This window comes from Pogona vitticeps, chromosome 1 (assembly GCF_051106095.1).
Source record: "Pogona vitticeps strain Pit_001003342236 chromosome 1, PviZW2.1, whole genome shotgun sequence".
Classification (NCBI taxonomy): domain Eukaryota; kingdom Metazoa; phylum Chordata; class Lepidosauria; order Squamata; family Agamidae; genus Pogona; species Pogona vitticeps.
The window spans coordinates 198,017,574-198,037,036 of NC_135783.1; the positions used below are offsets into that span (position 1 = coordinate 198,017,574).

At 42.2% G+C, this 19,463-nt stretch overlaps 1 protein-coding gene across 1 annotated transcript in view; it reads left to right on the forward strand.

Moving 5' to 3' along the window:
- The first annotated feature begins 425 nt into the window (after positions 1 to 425).
- CCDC141 (coiled-coil domain containing 141) overlaps positions 426 to 19,463 on the forward strand; it is a 165,627-nt gene continuing 146,589 nt past the window's right edge. Inside the window, exons 1-2 of the mRNA XM_078393864.1 lie at positions 426 to 739; positions 2,840 to 2,962. Of these exons, the coding sequence (XP_078249990.1) occupies positions 635 to 739; positions 2,840 to 2,962 (228 nt within the window). The 5' untranslated portion in view covers positions 426 to 634. The remainder of the gene's footprint in view (positions 740 to 2,839; positions 2,963 to 19,463) is intronic.

The window sequence follows — 19,463 nt, forward strand, 5'->3', positions numbered from 1 at the left end:
TTTATTATATAACGGTCTCTTGTGTCAGCGGGATCTCCGTCCTGGTGCGTCTGTATTGTACCTGTGTTTTGTCCATGACATCTCTTCTGGCGAGAGGTACTTCGAGGATGGAGAACTGGTTTGCGATAAGGCGTCAGCCTGGACGTGGCCCATCAGGTCCTCTCAAGCATTACCCGTCTAGGACAGGCTGGTTCAGGCGTAATGTAAACACTGTTTCGTAAGGTAAACACTCACTTGGGGAAAGCTGGAATTTTTCCTTTTTCTTTCTTTTTCCCTCTTCTGAGAATGTGACACTTCATGACCAGCAAACAGGCCACTCTAGACGTTCAATAGAACCATGGCTACAGAGGGCAAAGAGGAACAGGAGTTTAAAGTTACCAAACTAGGGGCGTGTCACCCTTCTCTCCCTCTCTTTCTGTGTCTGTCTTTCTCTCATGATAAACTCAATGGGGGTGTCTATTTTTAACCTCGTGTTCTTTCCTTCTGGCAGAGCAATCAGCGCTTAGCTGAGCCCTTTCACGGAATGAGGCCAAGTCACCCGGTTTGTTGCCTTTTCCATTGACCAGGAGATTCACACGGCTGCAGAGGGGGAACCGTGTCACATGAAGCCCCGTTCTGTTGCCCTCACAACACAATGTCGAGCACGGACGGTTCTGAGGGCAGCCCACCATCCACAACAACAGTTAGCTCCGTTCTTGTTCAGGCTGGCAACTGCAGGATCATCATCGCTTTACTGAAGGTAAGCTTCTTTGGGTGCCCCCTTCCACTTTTGATGACCCCCTCGGTGTTTCATCAGTTCTGTCCACACTTCTATAATTGAAGCAGAGAAATCAAAGGCGTGGATGCTGTGTTGAATGATACAAACCTGTGAACTGGTAAACAACAAATCAAGAAGAGTTTTGGTTTTTTTAAATGGCCAATTATAGTAGAAAGGCTGTTTTCTAATTATTTCATGTGGAATGAAATACTTTAAAAAAATCAATTTAGTATCACTATAAATATTTATTCAGGGCAGTCCAATAGAAGTATTTTTTTAAAAAAGAAATGTCACTTTAAATGAAAGAAATCAAATAAACAGCAGGGCAGCACAGAGAGAAACATTACTATTTACTTAATATTATTCTTTTTTCCCCTCTGAGTGTAATTATATGGATTCAAAATCTATAACTCTGTTTTTCTGGATTTTTTTCACAACTGCATCCAGAATACACGGGTGTGCCATAATCTGATGCAGAGATGGTGGATTATTTGAAGCAATTCTTTCTGACGTTGATACATGTGCAAACAATTAATGTACCTATGATATGGATATCCATTTCCATTTTAGAAAGGGAAAAACCTTATTTAAACCCAACTAGAATTGCTTTGCTTTCCTTTGAAAGCTTCTGTTCCCCGTCCTCCCACACCCCGTAAGTAATTGGCAAATATAAGAGCGAAAGAGAATACTACATATTTGCTCTTCTGAACAATTTACAGTGCAGTCATATGGAGCCTGGCACCATGGTCAAGGGGGCTATGGGATAAACCAGAAATCATCTTCCAAAGCCAGAAACAAAACTTTGAACTCAGGAGCGAAGGGTTTCCAGCGTGACAGGCTTGTTCCAGTTCATGCCCCTGTGGATCCTGCTGTGGACCTTTCCTCTCTGACGTTGGGGCAGGGGCCGGTGGGGGAGGGATTACCCAGGAAGTGGCATGGGCAGAGGAGGGGGTGGAGGCATTCTGAACGGACAAAATCCATGGCTTTCCAAGCCTCTTGTCCTATCAATCAGTGATACAATACAAGGCTTTTTTGAAGGACTAGCCATGCTGGCTTGAGTATGCTGGGAGTTGTACTCCAGAAAATCAATTTTTCCCTTTGTTTGCCTCCGATATGGCAGTAGATGTCAAAAACAAAGAGAACAAAGCTATCCAAAGCTGATCTACATCCTGACAATGGGCGTGTGCTTGTGTGTACCCTTTGAGGGGACAAACAAGGTGGAAAAGAACAATGGACAGCATTCCTCATGCCATTTAGGATTGTTTGTGCATTTGGTAAGGCTAAGGTGCCATCCTATCATTTCTGAACGGGAAGAACAGGGTTGGATCCAGACCTAGTCATGCTTAAGTCCATAAAAAACTGAAACCAATGGGACATGGAATCCAACAATACACAAAAGATAACATGTCTCTAGAATTGAGAAAGTGCTGGTGGTTTATGGGAGTCACAGCACGCATTTATCTCCGTAAATTGGAGGTTTACTTTGCTTCGTTCTGCAGTTGGCCTTCAGGTCATAAGCACATACTTCTTTTGAGTCAGATATGAACTCTCCATCCTATTTCTTGAATACTAATATGATCCCACTGTCTGCATAACTCAGAATCAACTTGATGACAGGTTATTGTAATGTTTAGTTTAGCCTTTAATGATGTCGTGGCTAATTTAAATGCCATTCATTCCAGTAGGCTGGTCCAGTTGGTTGTCTTCACTAGAATGGACCCGTTGACTAAATGGGGCTTGCTAAATCAACATTAATTTAAACTCCACTCATTGAACAGGTTCCTTCTATTTGGGACTAACAGATGGATTTAATCCAGTGGGCCTGCTTTAAGCATGGCCTGCTCTGGATCTAACCATCTGTGCTTTATGAAGTATTGGTATTTAAGCTTTTGACTTAGAAAAAGGGTGAATGTCTGTGGACCTCTAGAGTCTTTTTTGCCTATGACCTCCAGTGGTATAGCTAGTGGTGCAGGATGTTTTCTATCCTGCACTTAGCTGGCACATATATACAGACAATCAGCATGTAAAGTTATGGAGAAGTTATGCTTAACACAATCCCGTTTCCTTATGTTTATATTTTAGTGTGGGAAATGGGTGCAGCTCCAGCTAGCGGAATCAGTTCCAAATTTATTAGAAATTGGCAGTAATCAAGAAGAGACCAAAAAATTACTGCAAGATCATGAACTTCTGCTGGCTAAGCTTAAGGTAAGACATTGCAACATGAACACCTTGGGATATGACACCGTTGATCTGAAAGATGGGATGGTTGATGTAGACTTAATGTATTTGTAAGTACGTTTAATCACAATCACTCTGCATAAGCTTAAGTAGAATGTCTAGATGTTATTGCAGTGGAGCTAACAATATTTAACAATAACTTGAACGACCTATAGTAATTAAAGGTTTGTTGTTGTTTAGTTGTTAAGTCACGTCTGACTCTTCCTGACCCCATAGACTAGAGCATGCCAGGCCCTCCTGTCTTCCACTGCCTCCTGGAGTTGGGTCAAATTCATGTTGGTAGTTTTGATGACACTGTTCAACTATCTTGTCCTCTGTCGTTCTCTTCGCCTCTTCCCTTCACTTTTTCCCAACATCAGGGTAGTAGATTATAATTAGGTTTTTCTCTTCTAAACAGGCGGAGTGTTTGGATGTATGTGTATGTATTTTAGAATCTTTATACTACCTTCCTTAATAGCTGCACAATCTTTTAGCATATGGGCATTTTAGCATATGGGCATTTTAGCATATGGGCAGCTAATAGAAAACATTGGGGCCCATTCACTCCTTGTCTTGATCCACTGCTTACATGCCCTTGCTTCCATGTCCTAGATTTAGCCAGGTTTCAGCGATCTGTTGGCATATATTGGCAATGGTGGCATAGCTAGGGAGACCAGGTGAATAATAGAGAGGGTTCCTGTACCCTCAATAATTGTGTGAAGCAATCATTTGCAACCAGTGTAAAAAAGGTAAAGGTAAAGGTTCCCCTTGACAATTTTTGTCCAGTCATGGTCGACTCTAGGTGACGGTGCTCATCCCCATTTCCAAGCCATAGAGCTGGCGTTTTGTCCAAAGACAATCTTCCGTGGTCACATGGCCAATGCGACTTAGACACGGAACACTGTTACTTTCCCACCGAGGTGGTCCCTATTTATCTACTTGCATTTGCATGCTTTCAAACCGCTAGGTTGGCGGGAGCTGGGACAAGCAACAGGAGCTCACTCTGTCGCATGGATTCGATCTTACGACTGCTTGGTCTTCTGACCCTGCAGCACAGGCTTCTGCAGTTTAGCCCGCAGCGCCACCACGTCCCTGCAACCAGTGTAGTTTGCATTAAATCAAACCCTCAACCTCTGGCTCCATAGCTAGATACCTAAATCACGGAGCTATCCAGCAGTTGGGACAATGGCATGCCTATCTGTGCTCAATCGAAGAAAAGGAGGAAGCAAATGGTGATGCTAAGGCAGTGATGAAAGGGGTGGAGGATCAGTCCCTGCCCAAGAATGAGGAGGAGGGAGAAATTCCTCCTTAAATAGAGATTCCTGAGGGCTGCATGGCCATGTGGTGGAAGCTCTTGAGAACACCTCGGGCTTTGTGAGGGTGGGTAGCAGCAAACTTGTCCTTCTTTGTGCTCCACCACTAAGGGAACTTCCTTGTGGCTGTGATGCCTATCCTGGGTATGAAACTTATCTCTTGCCCTGTATCCTTTTAGAACTTTGGTCCCCAAAGCCATGCAGCAAATCAAGGGGGGTTTTAATGTGCATTTATCTAGTTTTGCATTGCATATTGAGAAAATTCAGGATTAAAGTAGGCCTATCTTTTCTTCAATGGCCCACTATATAGGAATCAGTGGCATTGTTTAGAGTCTGAAGGGTGGAGCAGACAAGGGCTTTGTGATTCTCAGTGTAAGTAAGACTTAGAAATGCGGACGAAACAAGAGCTTGAAAACCTTTTTTAGAGGCTGTTTTTACTAGGTTTGTGCATAATTAACATTTTTGTATTCATTTCATCTCAAGCACTTTTGGTGGGGGAGGGGCATCTTTTGTTTTCATATTTTTCATGCACAGGGCCTTTCATTTTACATGAAAGGGAGCACCTCTTTGGGGCATTCTGTCTAGTTTTCTCTCCTCATGTTTTCTGACATTGTTAGTCCAAAAGCCCTAAAGAAACCTAAAAAGCTTTTGCAAAAAAAGCAAGGGTGAGGCAAAAGAGCAATCAATCTCCTACAAGAACAGGCAACAATGCATAAGAAAGATACATCATTATCAGACCTATGCGGGCACCCACACATCCCAGATGTGCAGTCATAAAGCCCACCCTCAGAGAAGCAAACAAAGCAGTTCCCCAAATCCCACAAAATATACTCCTTTAACAGAATAAATACACAATAAATTAACAAAATATCAAATTTTAAAAATCAGTCAAACAGGAAAGGCACACATATTCACATGCACACACAGAGAGGGATAAAAATAGTAGGCATGAGAATTTCAGATTCCCCCCCCCCACTACATCTACTAATATTTCTTGCTGATAGAATTTTGGTAGCTTTAGCCAAAATACCCAAGTCCTTGGAGGAGTTTCAGTATATATGCACGTGCAGGCCTTGGCAAGTTTCCCACTGCAGCCATTAAGCATGGAGAAGAAAGGCCTAGGAAGAGCTTTCTAAACTCCATGGGAACTGGCAGACATTAGGGTTTGAGAGACATCCTCTACATCAGGGGTCCTCAAACCCCGGTCTGCAGCCTGGTGCCGGGCCGTGGGCTTGCCAGAACTGGGCCACAGATACGGATCTCTGCCCCCCTCTGCACACATGCACGGCGGGCATGTCATGCTCACAGCGGGCATGTCGCACTCATGGCGGGCGTGTTGCACTTGCACGGGGCCATATCACACTCGCAGCGGGTGTGTCATGCTCATGTGACACGCCCACCAAACAAGCGTGGCACACCCAACAAGCAAGTGCGGGTGTGCTCCCGCCCCCCCGCACATGGAGCTCGCTCCCCCCAGCCGGTCTGCAGCCCCAAAAAGGGTATACAAACAACACCCCTCCACTAAAATGACTTGTGATTGACTGCTAATAGCAGCTTTCACAATGCTAAGAGACTCATCCTCCTGCCTCCTTACTGGAGTGGTCGGCTGTGGGGAGAGGCAGGGAGGTGCCAGCAGAACTACTTCTACGATTGACACAACAATGCTGACTGACACACATACCGTGCAGAGTCCAGTGAGTGGACCAGGCTGGTTCGGGGGGACAGGAATGGACCACCATGGCATCTGTGGTGCCACACTTTGTATTTGTATCCCCTGGATATGCCTATGAAGCCCCCATGTCTAATTAGATGAAAAATTGCCAAGGTGATAAATACTTGTAAGAGTTAAACACAGACACACACACACACATACAATGAAATGTTCGTGTATCCCACTTTTGTTAATAGGAATAATTCTTCCAGAAAGCAACAAAACAACACAGAAAAGAAAAACAGTGCTTTTTTCCCCTTTTGTGTAAACACAGAAGGCAAGTAGAAGTAATGAATAACCATTACTCATTAAGCAAAAAATAAAGATACATAATTTTATTGAAGTATTTTCGAAAGAAATGCTGTGGCCTCATTGAATGAAATGATAATACTATACAGTAATGTGTTACAGGCAGTAAGTTCAGGTGCTGTGTAACTTCCAGGTTCTCTCCAAAGCAGACTTATTTATATATAATTGACAGAATGTATGTGGGAAAGGAATGAGTGACTAATGGCTTTACAATAAAACCAGTCTCTGTTTTACCAGCAGTGCCATTAATCAGCCTGCCCATAATCCCCAGTTCCCCACGTGCATTGTGACATTGGTATTGGCATGCTTTGTGCACATTACTTTTAATACATAGGAGGTTTAAACACTTATCTGTTAAATTAAATTTTGGTACGCATGGTAGCTGTAGATCACACGGAGCGGTGGTGATGATGTTTTGTGTGATGTTAAGCCACACCGTGCCAACACTGTTATGCAGCATAAAGAATAGCCACAGATTGTGTAGCTTGCTGGAGGCAAAATATGTAATTCTTTTATTTAGGGCACGGAACAATTGGAAAGAAATGTTTCATTACAGTTCAGGATTGTAAGCCTCTGTGAATTGGGTTTTTGAAAGGAGTAGAGGAGGAATTTTTTAAAAAAAATTCTTCAGGCACAAATCTCTGGCAAAAATAAAGAGGATTGTTTGAGCCCCAATATGATTCAAAGATATTCTAAAGAAATACATACTAGTTTCAGCGTTATTATCTCTCACCTAGTAATAAATCGTAAAGATTGTGCTTTGGTGGGTTTTTTTTTAATGGCAACATCATTATTCCAGCAGGTCATTCACCAATGCTATAGTTCTGCACCTGAATCCTGCCATCTTCCAAAAGAAAGCTTGATATCTCTATTTGTGCCTTTAATCCAAGCAAATAATATGTAGTGGCAAATGTGTGGTGAAAATTTTGATTCTGGAATGTGTTTCCTGGGGGGAATTGTTCATAGCACATCAATGATGAGAAACGCCTTGTTGTGCAGAAGACCTATCCCTTTAAACAACCTAGCTTGATTAAGTCCAGTCAATCTGTGCTTTGCGGAAGGAAGTATTGGTTTAAATGAGCTTTTCCGGTGTAAGCAGAGGCCTTTCCTCTTTAGAGCATCAAAGAGTGGAGCTTACTTCTTCTACTTACCTGAGGTGGAAGTTAAAAGTTGTGGTGAAGGTAAAGGTAAAGGTTCCCCTTGACACTTTTTGTCCAGTCGTGTTCGACTCTAGGGGGCGGTGCTCATCCCCGTTTCCAAGCCATAGAGCCAGCGTTTTGTCCGAAGACAATCTTCCGTGGTCACATGGCCAGTGCGACTTAGACACGGAACGCTGTTATCTTCCCACCGAAGAGGTCCCTATTTATCTACTTGCATTTGCATGCTTTTGAACCGCTAGGTTGGCGGGAGCTGGGACAAGCGACGGGCGCTCACTCCGTCACGTGGATTCGATCTTACGACTGCTTGGTCTTCTGACCCTGCAGCACAGGCTTCTGCGGTTTAGCCTGCAGCGCCACCACGTCCCTAAAAGTTGTGAGTGATGTGCAAATACAACTGCTGGATAGCTCACTGGCTTTGGTCTCTGGCTGCAGGGCCGGAGTGCAATTCCCCCCAATGGTGTCTCCTTGGCAAAGGCTAGGAGGCTTGATGATTCACAGGGTCTGTTCCAGATCTGCAGTTCTAAGATGATCAGAAACAGACCTACCAAATAAACAGATGGAATCAGATTGAAAACTAAACTACTTCACATGGTAGCTGAAGAATCGCATCCTTTGTCGTTCTGGCACTGGTCGGTTGCTGGTGAACACGTTTGGGGGAAGCAGAGGAATGGTGAAGGCCATTATAGGGGGAGTAAAGTTACTCCACACTGTATGGGACCTGACTAATAATGTGACTGAAAGTGGAGGGAGCAAATCTACTCACAGGCACTTTTCAAAGAGAAGGCCTGCTTCTAGGGGTTGCACTGGCCAAAAGATTTAGCCTGGGTTCCAATTTAGCCCTGCAGAAAATGACATGGAGACCGCACAATTGAATTCATGGCCCCACTGGTGAGCAAATATTCTCTACTAGGGCACAGAAGAAGAATTCTGGCTAGAGTGGCCAAACCCGGCCGAGGCGCAAGAGGTAGAGGAGACACCCGATGAGCCAGGAAGAAGAAGGAAATGGCTGCAAGAGTGAAAATGGCTGGTGCTGTTGGACGTGGGCAGAGAGGCCTCAATCCTACGAATCAAAGCCACCAGCATGATATACAGTATACCAGGTCCTCTTACCTCTGCCTGGAACTTAGCAGGCAGAGGCAGAAAAGCAAATGCAGAGAAAGAGGGAGGGAGGGAGTTCCTTGTTGTGGACCGATGCTGCTGGATTCTGAGAACTGCAGCTCGGAAAAGTAACTTTTCTCATGTCTGGGTAGGTGGACTCTGTACAAAGAAGTCAATGTTAGGCACCAACTTGTCAAGTGGTCATGATTCCTCTTTCTTCCTTTATTTGTATCAAAGCCTTGCACAATTTAAAATTATGGATGTATACAAAATGCAGATACTGTACAATTAAAAACATATTGAAATGTTTTTGATCAGAAGCAGACTGCTTCAATAGCCTTATCTTGGCAGTTTGCTAGATCCTCTTTTGTACATGTGGTGGGGGATAAATTGCATGCACCTAAGTGTTGCATGGATTGAATTTTTCCACATTCACAGAAAAAATTGTCCTATATCCAAGTAGCTCCGTTATACTTGATTGTTCTTTGATCATCTTACTTCACTTCAAAGGCTATTACATGATTTTGAGATGGTCCAGCTATAGTCTTGTCCACGTGGGAGACACTCTTCAGCATTCATCTATTTGGCAAAGTGTGTTGGTTCTGTTTTCTGTAAGCTTAGCCTAGCCTCTTCTGGCTTAATATTTAGCGTCTGAGATGTGTACAGAAAATGTTTCCTCACTTTTTAGCTGTCATCTAGGGTGATGATATCCACAAAATGTTTGGTGCTTTATCACCTTGTTCATTATTTGCTGGCATCTCTTGATGTACCTTCAGATGGGAAATGCTAGGCAAATAATAGACTTTTTCAGTGAGGATAAGTTTTGGGCAGCCAGTAATAATCCTGCATCCACTTGTTTGGCATGTGCTGATTCATTCCATATGGTGCTAGCATATTCTGCTGGAGCAGCACAGGGAAAAAGCTGTTGTTCTTATTGTTTGTGGGTGTGCTCCCCCATCTGACCCAGCCTGTTTCCTAAGTATGTTATTTCTGAGGGCAAGATTCTGTTCAGCGTTTAGACAATATTTTCTGTAGGTCCGAGTTCAATCCAGAATGATACCCAAATACTTGGGGGCAGGGCAGTATTCCAATATCTTGCCTTCTCAGCTAACTCAGAGCTTCCTCCACTTCTCTGGTCTTTAAGTGGAATGCACAGACCTTGTTTTTAAAGGGTTTGGTTTCAGCTGGTTGTTTTTGTAATTTAAGGAAAGATCTTCTAGTGGAGAATGTAGCTGGTGCTCAGTGGCCTCAAAGGTTTCCCCTTGGACTGTCAAAGTAATATCATCAGCACACATGAAACTCCTGAAGTATGGGAACATTGGTTAGTAATTTATGTAAATGTTAAAAAGTAATGGTGCCAGGTCACTACTCTGCAGAAGACTGTTCCTTTCATTTTTCCCCCCAGCAACTATGCATCCTTTGACATTCAATGCAGAATCTTTGGTTCTGAAGTGGAATAGTGACCATTTCTATTAGTCTGTGATCATTAGTAAGGAGGTAGAGCTTTTTGAGCAGCTATTGATGGTGGGCAGTATCCTATGTCACTGGAAGGTTGACAGATGCAGCTCCCGTTATTTTATATGTTTCAAAACCATCTTCTATACAGTATTCTGGGTTAGATTTAAGATTTGAGCTGTACAGCTCTTGCCAGGTCTAAAGCCTGCCTGGTCTGGAATTAGAAGAGCTTCAATTTTAGGGGCTAGACGGTTTAATATTATTCATTAAACACTCTATATAATTGGCATAGTAGGGAGACTGGCCTGTAGCTTTTGGGGTCTGATGGTTCTTTGCCTACTTTCTGCAATTACTTTTGTCTTCTGCCATATTATTGGAATTTGTTTGCTCATCCAGCAGTTATTAAGGAGTTATAGGAGCTGTTCTACTTCATGTTACTTGTTGGTACCCTATGTAGTGGCAAAATTAACACCAGAGGTTTGTTCTCACAGTGAAGGACAGAAGCAACAAACAAAGTAAAGCAAAGTAAACTAGGTGAAGTAGGACAAACTGAAACACTTTATTTTACCGGTAAACGTACGCCAAAGGGAGTTGTGGTGCTGCAGGTTAAACCGCAGAAGCCTCTGTGCTGTAAGGTCTGTAGATCTTCAGCTCTAAGATCGAATCCACGTGACGGAGTGAGCACCCGTTGCTTGTCCCAGCTCCCGCCAACCTAGCAGTTCGAAAGCATGCAAATGCGAGTAGATAAATAGGGACCACCTCGGTGGGAAGGTAGCAGCGTTCCGTGTCTAAGTCGCACTGGCCACGTGACCACGGAAGATTGTCTTCGGACAAACGCCAGCTCTATGGCTTGGAAACGGGGATGAGCATCGCCCCCTAGAGTTGAACACGATTGGACAAAAATTGTCAAGGGGAACCTTTACCTTTACCTTAAAGGTACGCCAAGGCAAAGGCAAAGGAGTATGCCCTCCTGACACACTTACAAACTGTTTTTCGTATCAACAACAGAGGAGGCTCATTTAAAATCACCTGTTAGCAGGCAGCATTCAAACAGTTGCTGAATATGGAGAGATAGCTTTATGCTTCTACAGTCATGTAGGCAGGAAACAGTTAATATTTAACATCACATGTCAATTAATATCTCTGGCTAAGCATATCCAACTTTTGACCTGGCATGTCTGGCAATTTACAGCTTCCACTAATCCTATCAAATGCAACAAATATTTAATATTTAATTGCTACTGACCAGGCTGAGAAGCCTAGCAAATCTACCTTCTTGCTTGCAGTCCTTGTCAGTGCCTGGAAAACAACAGAGAAACTACTATTTTATCCCATCTCTGATTGATCTGTTAGTTACTGCTATCGTGTCCTGTTTATTTCAAGAAGAGTAATGACTGAGTCACTTTCTCTGGATCTCACCCACTGTTTTGTATTTTGTTTGATCACCTTTCTTCCTCTTAGCAGTGGAAAGAATGCCCTGTTTGCAAAATAACAATGTTAGGTTAATCTTCTCACTGGTAATAATACTCTACAGGTGCATTAAGGTAAAGTCTTTGCATTTTGTTTAGGTTATGTCAGCTGTCTGAAGTGTTTTTGTGAGAGTGATGGCCATGTTTCCTGCTCTATGTTTAATCTGGATCAACCTCTTGTTCAAGTGAACGAGCCCATATACTTTCTTGATGGCTTGCCAAGGTGCTGTTCTTTGTCATAATCAAAGGTCACAACTGAAATATAATGGAGAGCCTGGAACATTGTACATCAAATCCACTGTACAGATGAAGCTTTTAGTTTCAGAAAGGCAAACATCACCAATAATTTGGTCCATTTTCTTTGAAATCTATTTTGATTGCCGTTAATTACTTTATTTGGTCCATTTGCAGCGCCCAAATGGCAAAGCAGTAATTTATATGCAAATATTCAAGGGGAACAAATTAGGGGAAAATGTATTCTTGAAAACAAAATTTATCACATTTTTCTCTGGCATTTCTAATCTTTGCTGTTTTAAAAGGGATGTTTAGGGGTGCTCAGCATATTAGAGGTATGTGTCATATTAACGGCTAATGTTAATGTTCAAGGTTATTTCCATTTATTCATTACAGGAGTGCTTCATAGCGCCACTAAAGTGAAAGGTTTCTGCTCTGTCCATTATAAAACAGTTTTGTGTGCAGCATGGAGAGCTTTCAGAGTTGTAACAATGGCTTGCTTTGTGAGGCTATGTGTAAATGTGTCTCTCTTATGAAAGCCTCTTGCGACAAGGCAGTCCTTGCGCCCTCCATGCAGGGATCCCCTAAGGAGATTTCTTTTTGTTCATAAACAGAGACAGCCTGACCATTTGGCAGAGGGAGGTAGCTGTGCAATATTGCAGATTTTGGGGAGTCACGAAAGGGCAGCAAATTGCGAATTGATTTGTTATTGTTGTGTCTTTACTGTCAAAATAGGGAGCAGTACTGTAAGATTTTCTCTCTCACTTGCTGAAATAATTTGCCTGGCTTTGGGTATTATCTTCCTCGATCTAGATGGGTGAGGGGCACCCTTTGCATTTCCGCTTCAAGTAGCAAGTTGCCTTGGCTGGCGCTGTTCCTAACTTACCTGTTTACCTCCTCTTTCTGTCCCAGTTCCCCAATGCGTATTCTCCTCTACTCATATCACCCTGATAGAGATTGTTTTTTGAACCTTGATGCACGTGTACCACAGAAGCAGATATCCAACAAAGGGCGCAGGGCTTACACTTCATAATCCTCTCTGCGTCTGCTTGGAAGAAAGTCCTATTGACTGCAATAGGGCTTACTCCCAGAAACAGGGGTACAGGATGGCAGTCAATAGGACTTAAGCTGTAATGGGAGTCATGAGTAGAAGAGTAATTTAGTGTAAAGATGATATGAGAACGCAGTAGGGTCTGCTGAGCATGTATGCTAGCATACGGTGTGAATGAGGTAATACGTTTGACGTGTCCCACAGAGATCAGTTCCATATCACTGTCACTAGATAGCTTACCCTTTATTTAAATGGCTGTATCAGCATGGAAAGCTACAGCCATGGCATCCGGCTAAGGAAACTCAGAAGGGACAAGCATCATTTTTAGAGAGCTGCAGTCCAGCAGTTTCTGGACAGGAGCGCCAGAAATGGTTCAACCTGATCTGAAGGTATTTTCCAGGAGGAAATAGTGTTACACCTCATAGAAGCATAAAGGGGAAGGTTAAAAAGTGCCTGTTCTAGGCACAGAAGATTCAAATGTCAGCTCCTGGTGTCTCTATAGAAGGCCAGAAATTGAAAGTGTGCACTGGATTTGGCTGAAGAATCAATTACTGACCAAACTGACCTGATTTGAATTGATTTGTAGGAGGCCTGGATTGAAGCAGAACGGGCAGACTTGGTTCCAGGATGAAGCAAAGCAAATTTCCAAATGCTTTCCAATTCAGAGCATAAATAGGAATAGATAGGACATGAATTGCTCTGGAGTTAAAGGAAAAATGAAAAGGAAATGTAAAGTGCGCTTAATATACAAATGTCTGAAGCTATCTCTCTGAAATTCGGCAGTTTTATTTCTTTTCCATGGGGCTTATCATTTTGTGTATATCAGACCAAGCCAAAAAAATGTCATCGCTATTTTGACTTTTCAGTGTTAAATTGATAGGAGGCATTATAAACTGATTCCGATCCGGGGCAGAAAACAAAGCAGATAGGGCACAGAACACTCTGGACCAATTCCGGACCTATTGGAAAGCTGCCAATTGCCCTCCACCCCAAGTCGGCAGATCTGCGCACAGCCCTATTAGGAATGTGACTCTGAGACTCTGCAGAACCGCTGCCAACCCGAGCAGATAACACTGAACTAAAGGAATCAGTGCTTTGTACTGAACCAGTACAAAGCAGTGCCAATAAATGGACCCTAACATTAGAGATCTAGTAGTTGGGGTCAGTACCACAAAGGGCAAGACTGTATTAAGTCCCAGGGAGAGTCCATGTCAGTTTGCACTTGCAGTATTGAACCTGGAAAGAGGAGCTCATTTTAGGAGAAGATTTTAATGTGATGTGCAACCTGAGCATAGGTAGAAAACATGTTGTAGACACTCACACTGTTAAATGTGACCTGATCTTTCAGAATTCATTGCATAAACACAGCTGGACAGATACACAGCAATATCTACATGCAGATGATCATCACTGTACGCACTTTTCTCAGTGTCACCACAATCACTTTGGGATTGGTTATGTTCTGATATCTGATTCCTTAAGAAGGTCCATTAGCAAGGCACATATAGGGCTGCAAACTGTACTTGGTCACCTGCCTGCCCAAGTAACTCTTATGCGAGGCAACGAACAACCCAAGGAGAGGTGTCTGCATATACATCACAGTTACCTTTCAAAAAAAAAAACTATTATAGGAGAAGATAAATGATTCAGCCGAGGAAATTAAACAATGGAAACAGGAACATAAAAATATGGACAGTATCAAAATGAACAGAAAACTGAGGGAAAACAGAACAGAACTTGAGACTGTGGAGAGCAGTAAGAAAGTCAGTTACGTACCTAAAGAAAAGATACTAAGACTTTTAGGAAAAAAACACTCAAAGTTATTGGCTAGCCTTCTACAGAAAAAAAGCAATGAAAGACACTATGCTCCTAATCTGTGCAACACAGGTGGTTGTATGGGAAACCAAGGAAATAGGGAGGCACTATAGGAAATTTTATAACAACCGCTACAGAAGTAGAAACTGAGCACTTTCTGGCCTAAACAGGTATTTAGGTAGCACCCCATTCAAGTGAATATCAGGAACATAAACAACTTCAATATCCTGTGGTAACACAAGAAAAAGTATTGGAACTTCTTTAAAAAAACACACAACTGGAAAACTGTCAGGCACTGGGTTCAGGTGGATTTTCTGATAAATACTTTGCAAGCGGCAAATGCTTTACAACAACAACAACAATCTTTATTTGCGGTCTCTGACCCATTAAAATACATACATGTCATATTTAAAATGAGTGGAGACAGTTAAAACATTTCAAGACAATTAAAACAGTATAAATTAACAAAATAGATTACCCATACAATGTTGTTGTTTTTTTAAGACAGGGTTAGGTAGATGTCAAGATTGTTTTACGTATTCTTTGGGCAGAGAAGAGGAATTTGGCCACTGATACGGTGGTTTTCTTGTTTGTATCACTTAATAAATATTTTGTATGCCAAATCAGAGTCCTACCTGGGAAGACATTCATTATGGGGTTAAGGAATTTGATACGCTCGTTTATGTAAAAATTGCACTCAAAAAGGACATGCTTCATAGTTTCAATTTCTCTGTCCTTACAAGGACACAATCTTTTTTTGTAAGGTGTGCCGGAATATCGTCCATCTAAGATTGCGGATTGGAGACAGTTAAATCGGGCTCTTGAGAATACATGCCTGTATTTAGGGATAATCATGTTCTCTAAATACCTAGCTCTCTGGGAGAAATTATAGTTTGGGCCAAAGTGCAAAATGGAGCATGTTTTGCGAGCCATTGAAATAGAGTACTGGAAGTCAATGTCCCTGATCCGCTTTTCTAAGATAGAGTTGGCTGCCCTGGGTTCCTGGGCATAAAGAAAGTCCAAAGAGAGCCCTAATAGATGCAGTTTGGATGGAAAAGCTTTAAGCCATGAGCTGTTATGGACATCTTTCTGTAGAAGGTTTAGATATCCCATGGAGGCATCAGCATGTATAACCTTGTTCCAATATCTAAAAGCAAAAAGCCAAGCGCTGCATTCTAGTGACGTTAGACCAGTCTCTAATCGTAAGGCAGCTCCAGGGACGCATCTTGGCATTCCCAGAATGGATCTTAGAAAAACTGAGAGAACACTCTCTATACTAGTGTGAAAGGCAAATGCTTTAAAGATTTAAAGCATGTGAGCATTCCCCGTGCTCCCTTCCATGATGACTCCGACTACAGTTGCAGAAACAGATTCTTCTATTGAGCAATAGAAATTTTAAAGGGCCAATAGGGCCATTAAAATGAATAATTCCAGGCGTTGAGGGGACCCTTTCTAGTTCCACACAGCATCAAGTCTTTCTGTCTTGGTTAACAAAATGTTACGTGGGTGACAAATTCCAGGCTCCTAAACTTCACACAACTCAAACTACACTAATTAGGATGTCAGACTAAGATTTGGCAATATGTGGTCTGTGGGCAGGAAGCAGTCCCAGAGCCATTTTTGCAGGCTGAGCATCCAGAGGTTTCAGCCCCATATGTTATGTGCTAACCAGTTGGAATTGACTTATAGCAACCCTAAAACAGGGCTTTCAAGTTGTTGAGATATTTAAAGAGCAATTTAACCAGTTTTATCCCAACCCCTGTGAGCTTCCATAGCCAAGGGGGATCTGAATCGGAATCCTAGTCTGACATTCTATCCACTACAACACTCTGGGTATCAGTCTCCTATGACAAGCCCTGAATATCATTCACCATCCTGATAGAATCAAGAAACCAGTAGCAGTCTTCTTCCTAGATGCTCCCATAGGGTTTCATTGCCTTGAGAAGGGAATTCTTCACCCAAGTGTCAGAAAGAATATGGGAGGAACCTTCACACACTAGCTCCTCTATGCTTATTCTAAGTAGCGATGGGATATTCGTATTTGTCTCTTAAGGGAGACAAATATGCAAATTGCCACCACAGGTGGCCGGGCCAAATGGACCCTCCCCCCAGAACCAGGCCATCCACTTACTGCTTGCAGCGCAGTGCACATGGCCATTATAATTCACACCACACTAATTGTGGGTGTAGCTTGACTGGAGCTTCCCTGCCTTTCTGCGCTGCTGACCACTGAGTGGGAAGACTTGTCACCCCACCTCTTCACTGGATTGGTCAGCAGTGCATGGAGGTGGAAAAGCTCCAGTTGAGTTACTTTCACGATTGGTGTGGCGTGAATGACGGCAGCCTCATGCGTCACACCGTGCCACAGTAAGTGGATGACCCGGTTCTGTGGGGAGGGTCCAATCAGCCTGGCCACCTGTGGTGGCAATATTCATATTCGTTGTATCCCATCTCTAATTCTAAAGCAAGTCATCCAGAAGCATTCCTTCTGAATCCATGTTATCTCTTCACTGCTTTTCAAGTTACCATAGAGATGCCCGGAAACATCAGAAGCAACCAGAAAATATCTGAGCTTGGGAGACCACAACAAAAACTTTGTCTCTTTGCTGACAACACTGTTTCCTTCATTTTTTAATCTGGGTGATCTCTAAATTAACTATTTTAAACTGGAGACTTTCAACTAGCAATAAATATTTACTAGCTGAAATTGTGTTGCTTAGTGTAGGCTCATTTGAATGAATGGAGCTTGCACAGCAGTCGACCCACCAAATCGCCACTGAATCAATAGGCCTCATCTTGTGCAATTTCCTACACTAAGCAACGGTAATTAAGTCAATGAGGTCCGTCATCAGCTTAATCATAGAACTCAATTCCATTAAATATTTGGTTATTGTAGCCATATAGAATTTAATAAAACTGAGAAAAATTAAGCTATAGCTGTTAGTGGTCCAAAATCAGAAAGGTAGCACTTAAGTGGGCCAAATAAAATGTAAATAAAAATAACTTTTAAAAAATGGAATCAAATTAAATTCATCTGGGAGCCACCAAATATACACATACAGGTTTAAAACATATTTGGGAGCAGAGTTTGAAGGATAATATGTCAGCACAGTCATGAGAGAAAATATAGAAATGAAGTCTATTTAAATCAATATCAGCAGGATTATATCTAGGTGGTATTTAAACCTCAGTTAAATCAGTGCACATTTTCAAAGTCATTGTAAAATTGTGTTGGAGAATTAGCCTGGAGATGGAAGCAAGAGCTGGTGCGAGCTCTCCCACTGCCCGAGGCAGAAAGAGAACCATCAAAGCTGCCTCCATACATGCCATAACCCCAGTCCCGCTAAACTTGTGGGTAGGGAGGAGTTATATAGCTGTTCTGCACAGATGATCATCTCCATTGTCAGGCTAATGGCTGGGGTAGCCCTGCATGGAAGAATCAAAAATAATTTGTATTAGACTGCTGGTACACTTAAGTTGATGATCTGGCATTATCCAAACAGGAGACAGTTAAGCAATCCAGACAACAAAGGGATGCAAATGATTTTAGACCTGTTTGGATTTCATTTATTTGTTCAACGAAACACAAGAAAAATAGCCACAGGAAAGTGCTCAGCTGCACATGGCAAAGTACAGAGTGATCTGTTTGCACCACATATCACATGAGGTCCAAATGATGTCCTTATAGCTGATTCTATGATAAGATAATGCTCCATTCTCCAATTTTAGCAATATCTCTGTAATCAATAGAAAAGGAAATAGCCGGGGTATGCTTTGTTTTTATCATTGTTTCCATTCCATGGAAGAAAATTTGATCTTTTATTGTGTGCAGTGGTTATGTGATCAACTGGAATGCTTGTAAAAATAATCAAAGCTGTTTATTAGGGAAGAATTGGTTGCAATAGTCAGCAAACTGACTGAATGTCAGAAATGAAAGGCTAAGGAAGATTGGCTATTGTCTCCATTTCTGTGCAATTTTCATAATAATCATCTTGTTGTGACAGATCTAGCAGGGCGGTCCCTTCTCCCATTCTCTCCATCTATTATGGAAATGGAGGTGTCCAATATATTTATACAGTTGCCATGGTTTTGCTGCCTTACTTCCATATAGGGCTTAAATATATACTGATTAGCCTGGGTAATTTTCACATTAAGTCAAGTGATGGTTTTTTGTTTTTTGTTTTTTTGGCAAATGTGCTGGGACATAAAATTGGCACAGTCTTTAAATCTGAATGCACCTTCCAATGAAGCGTGCTCTGTTCACATACACCTCCTAACCATGGTGAGTTAGGTGCAGGATAAATCTGTCACACTTTTGTCTTGTTAAAATTGATGGGATACATTTAGTTTCAATCCCATTGACCTTGAATGAATCTAAAGCATGATTAATTTAGTCTGGAACCCATCCACTATGTAGCTGGTTACAGCTATCCTATGATATGTACTGGTCAGAATCCTGTTGACATAAGGTTTGCATATCTTGCTGCTAATCAATGAAGTGCCAGTTCTGCCACTGGGCATGTGACAGGGCATTTGACCAAGAGTTCTTCCAGCACCTTGTTGATTAGTTGTGACAAGTTTCAGAAACATCAGCATGATCCTGGCCATTGTATATTATAACTCCATGCGTCCCACGCTGCATGGGATGGAAACAGGATGTCTGCTGAGGCCAAATTTAGAAGTCATTCCAATATTGCAAAACCAATACACTTCTCGTGCACAATTCTTCCACATCCCATTTTATTTCTGCATTTTTAAGCATAATTTTCTTTCAAAATGCACATTTCTCAAAATAGTCTGCTGTGTTTCAGTACTGAATACTACATTGTGTTTTTTTATTGAATACAGTGGGTCTCTACTTAAGAACGTCCCTA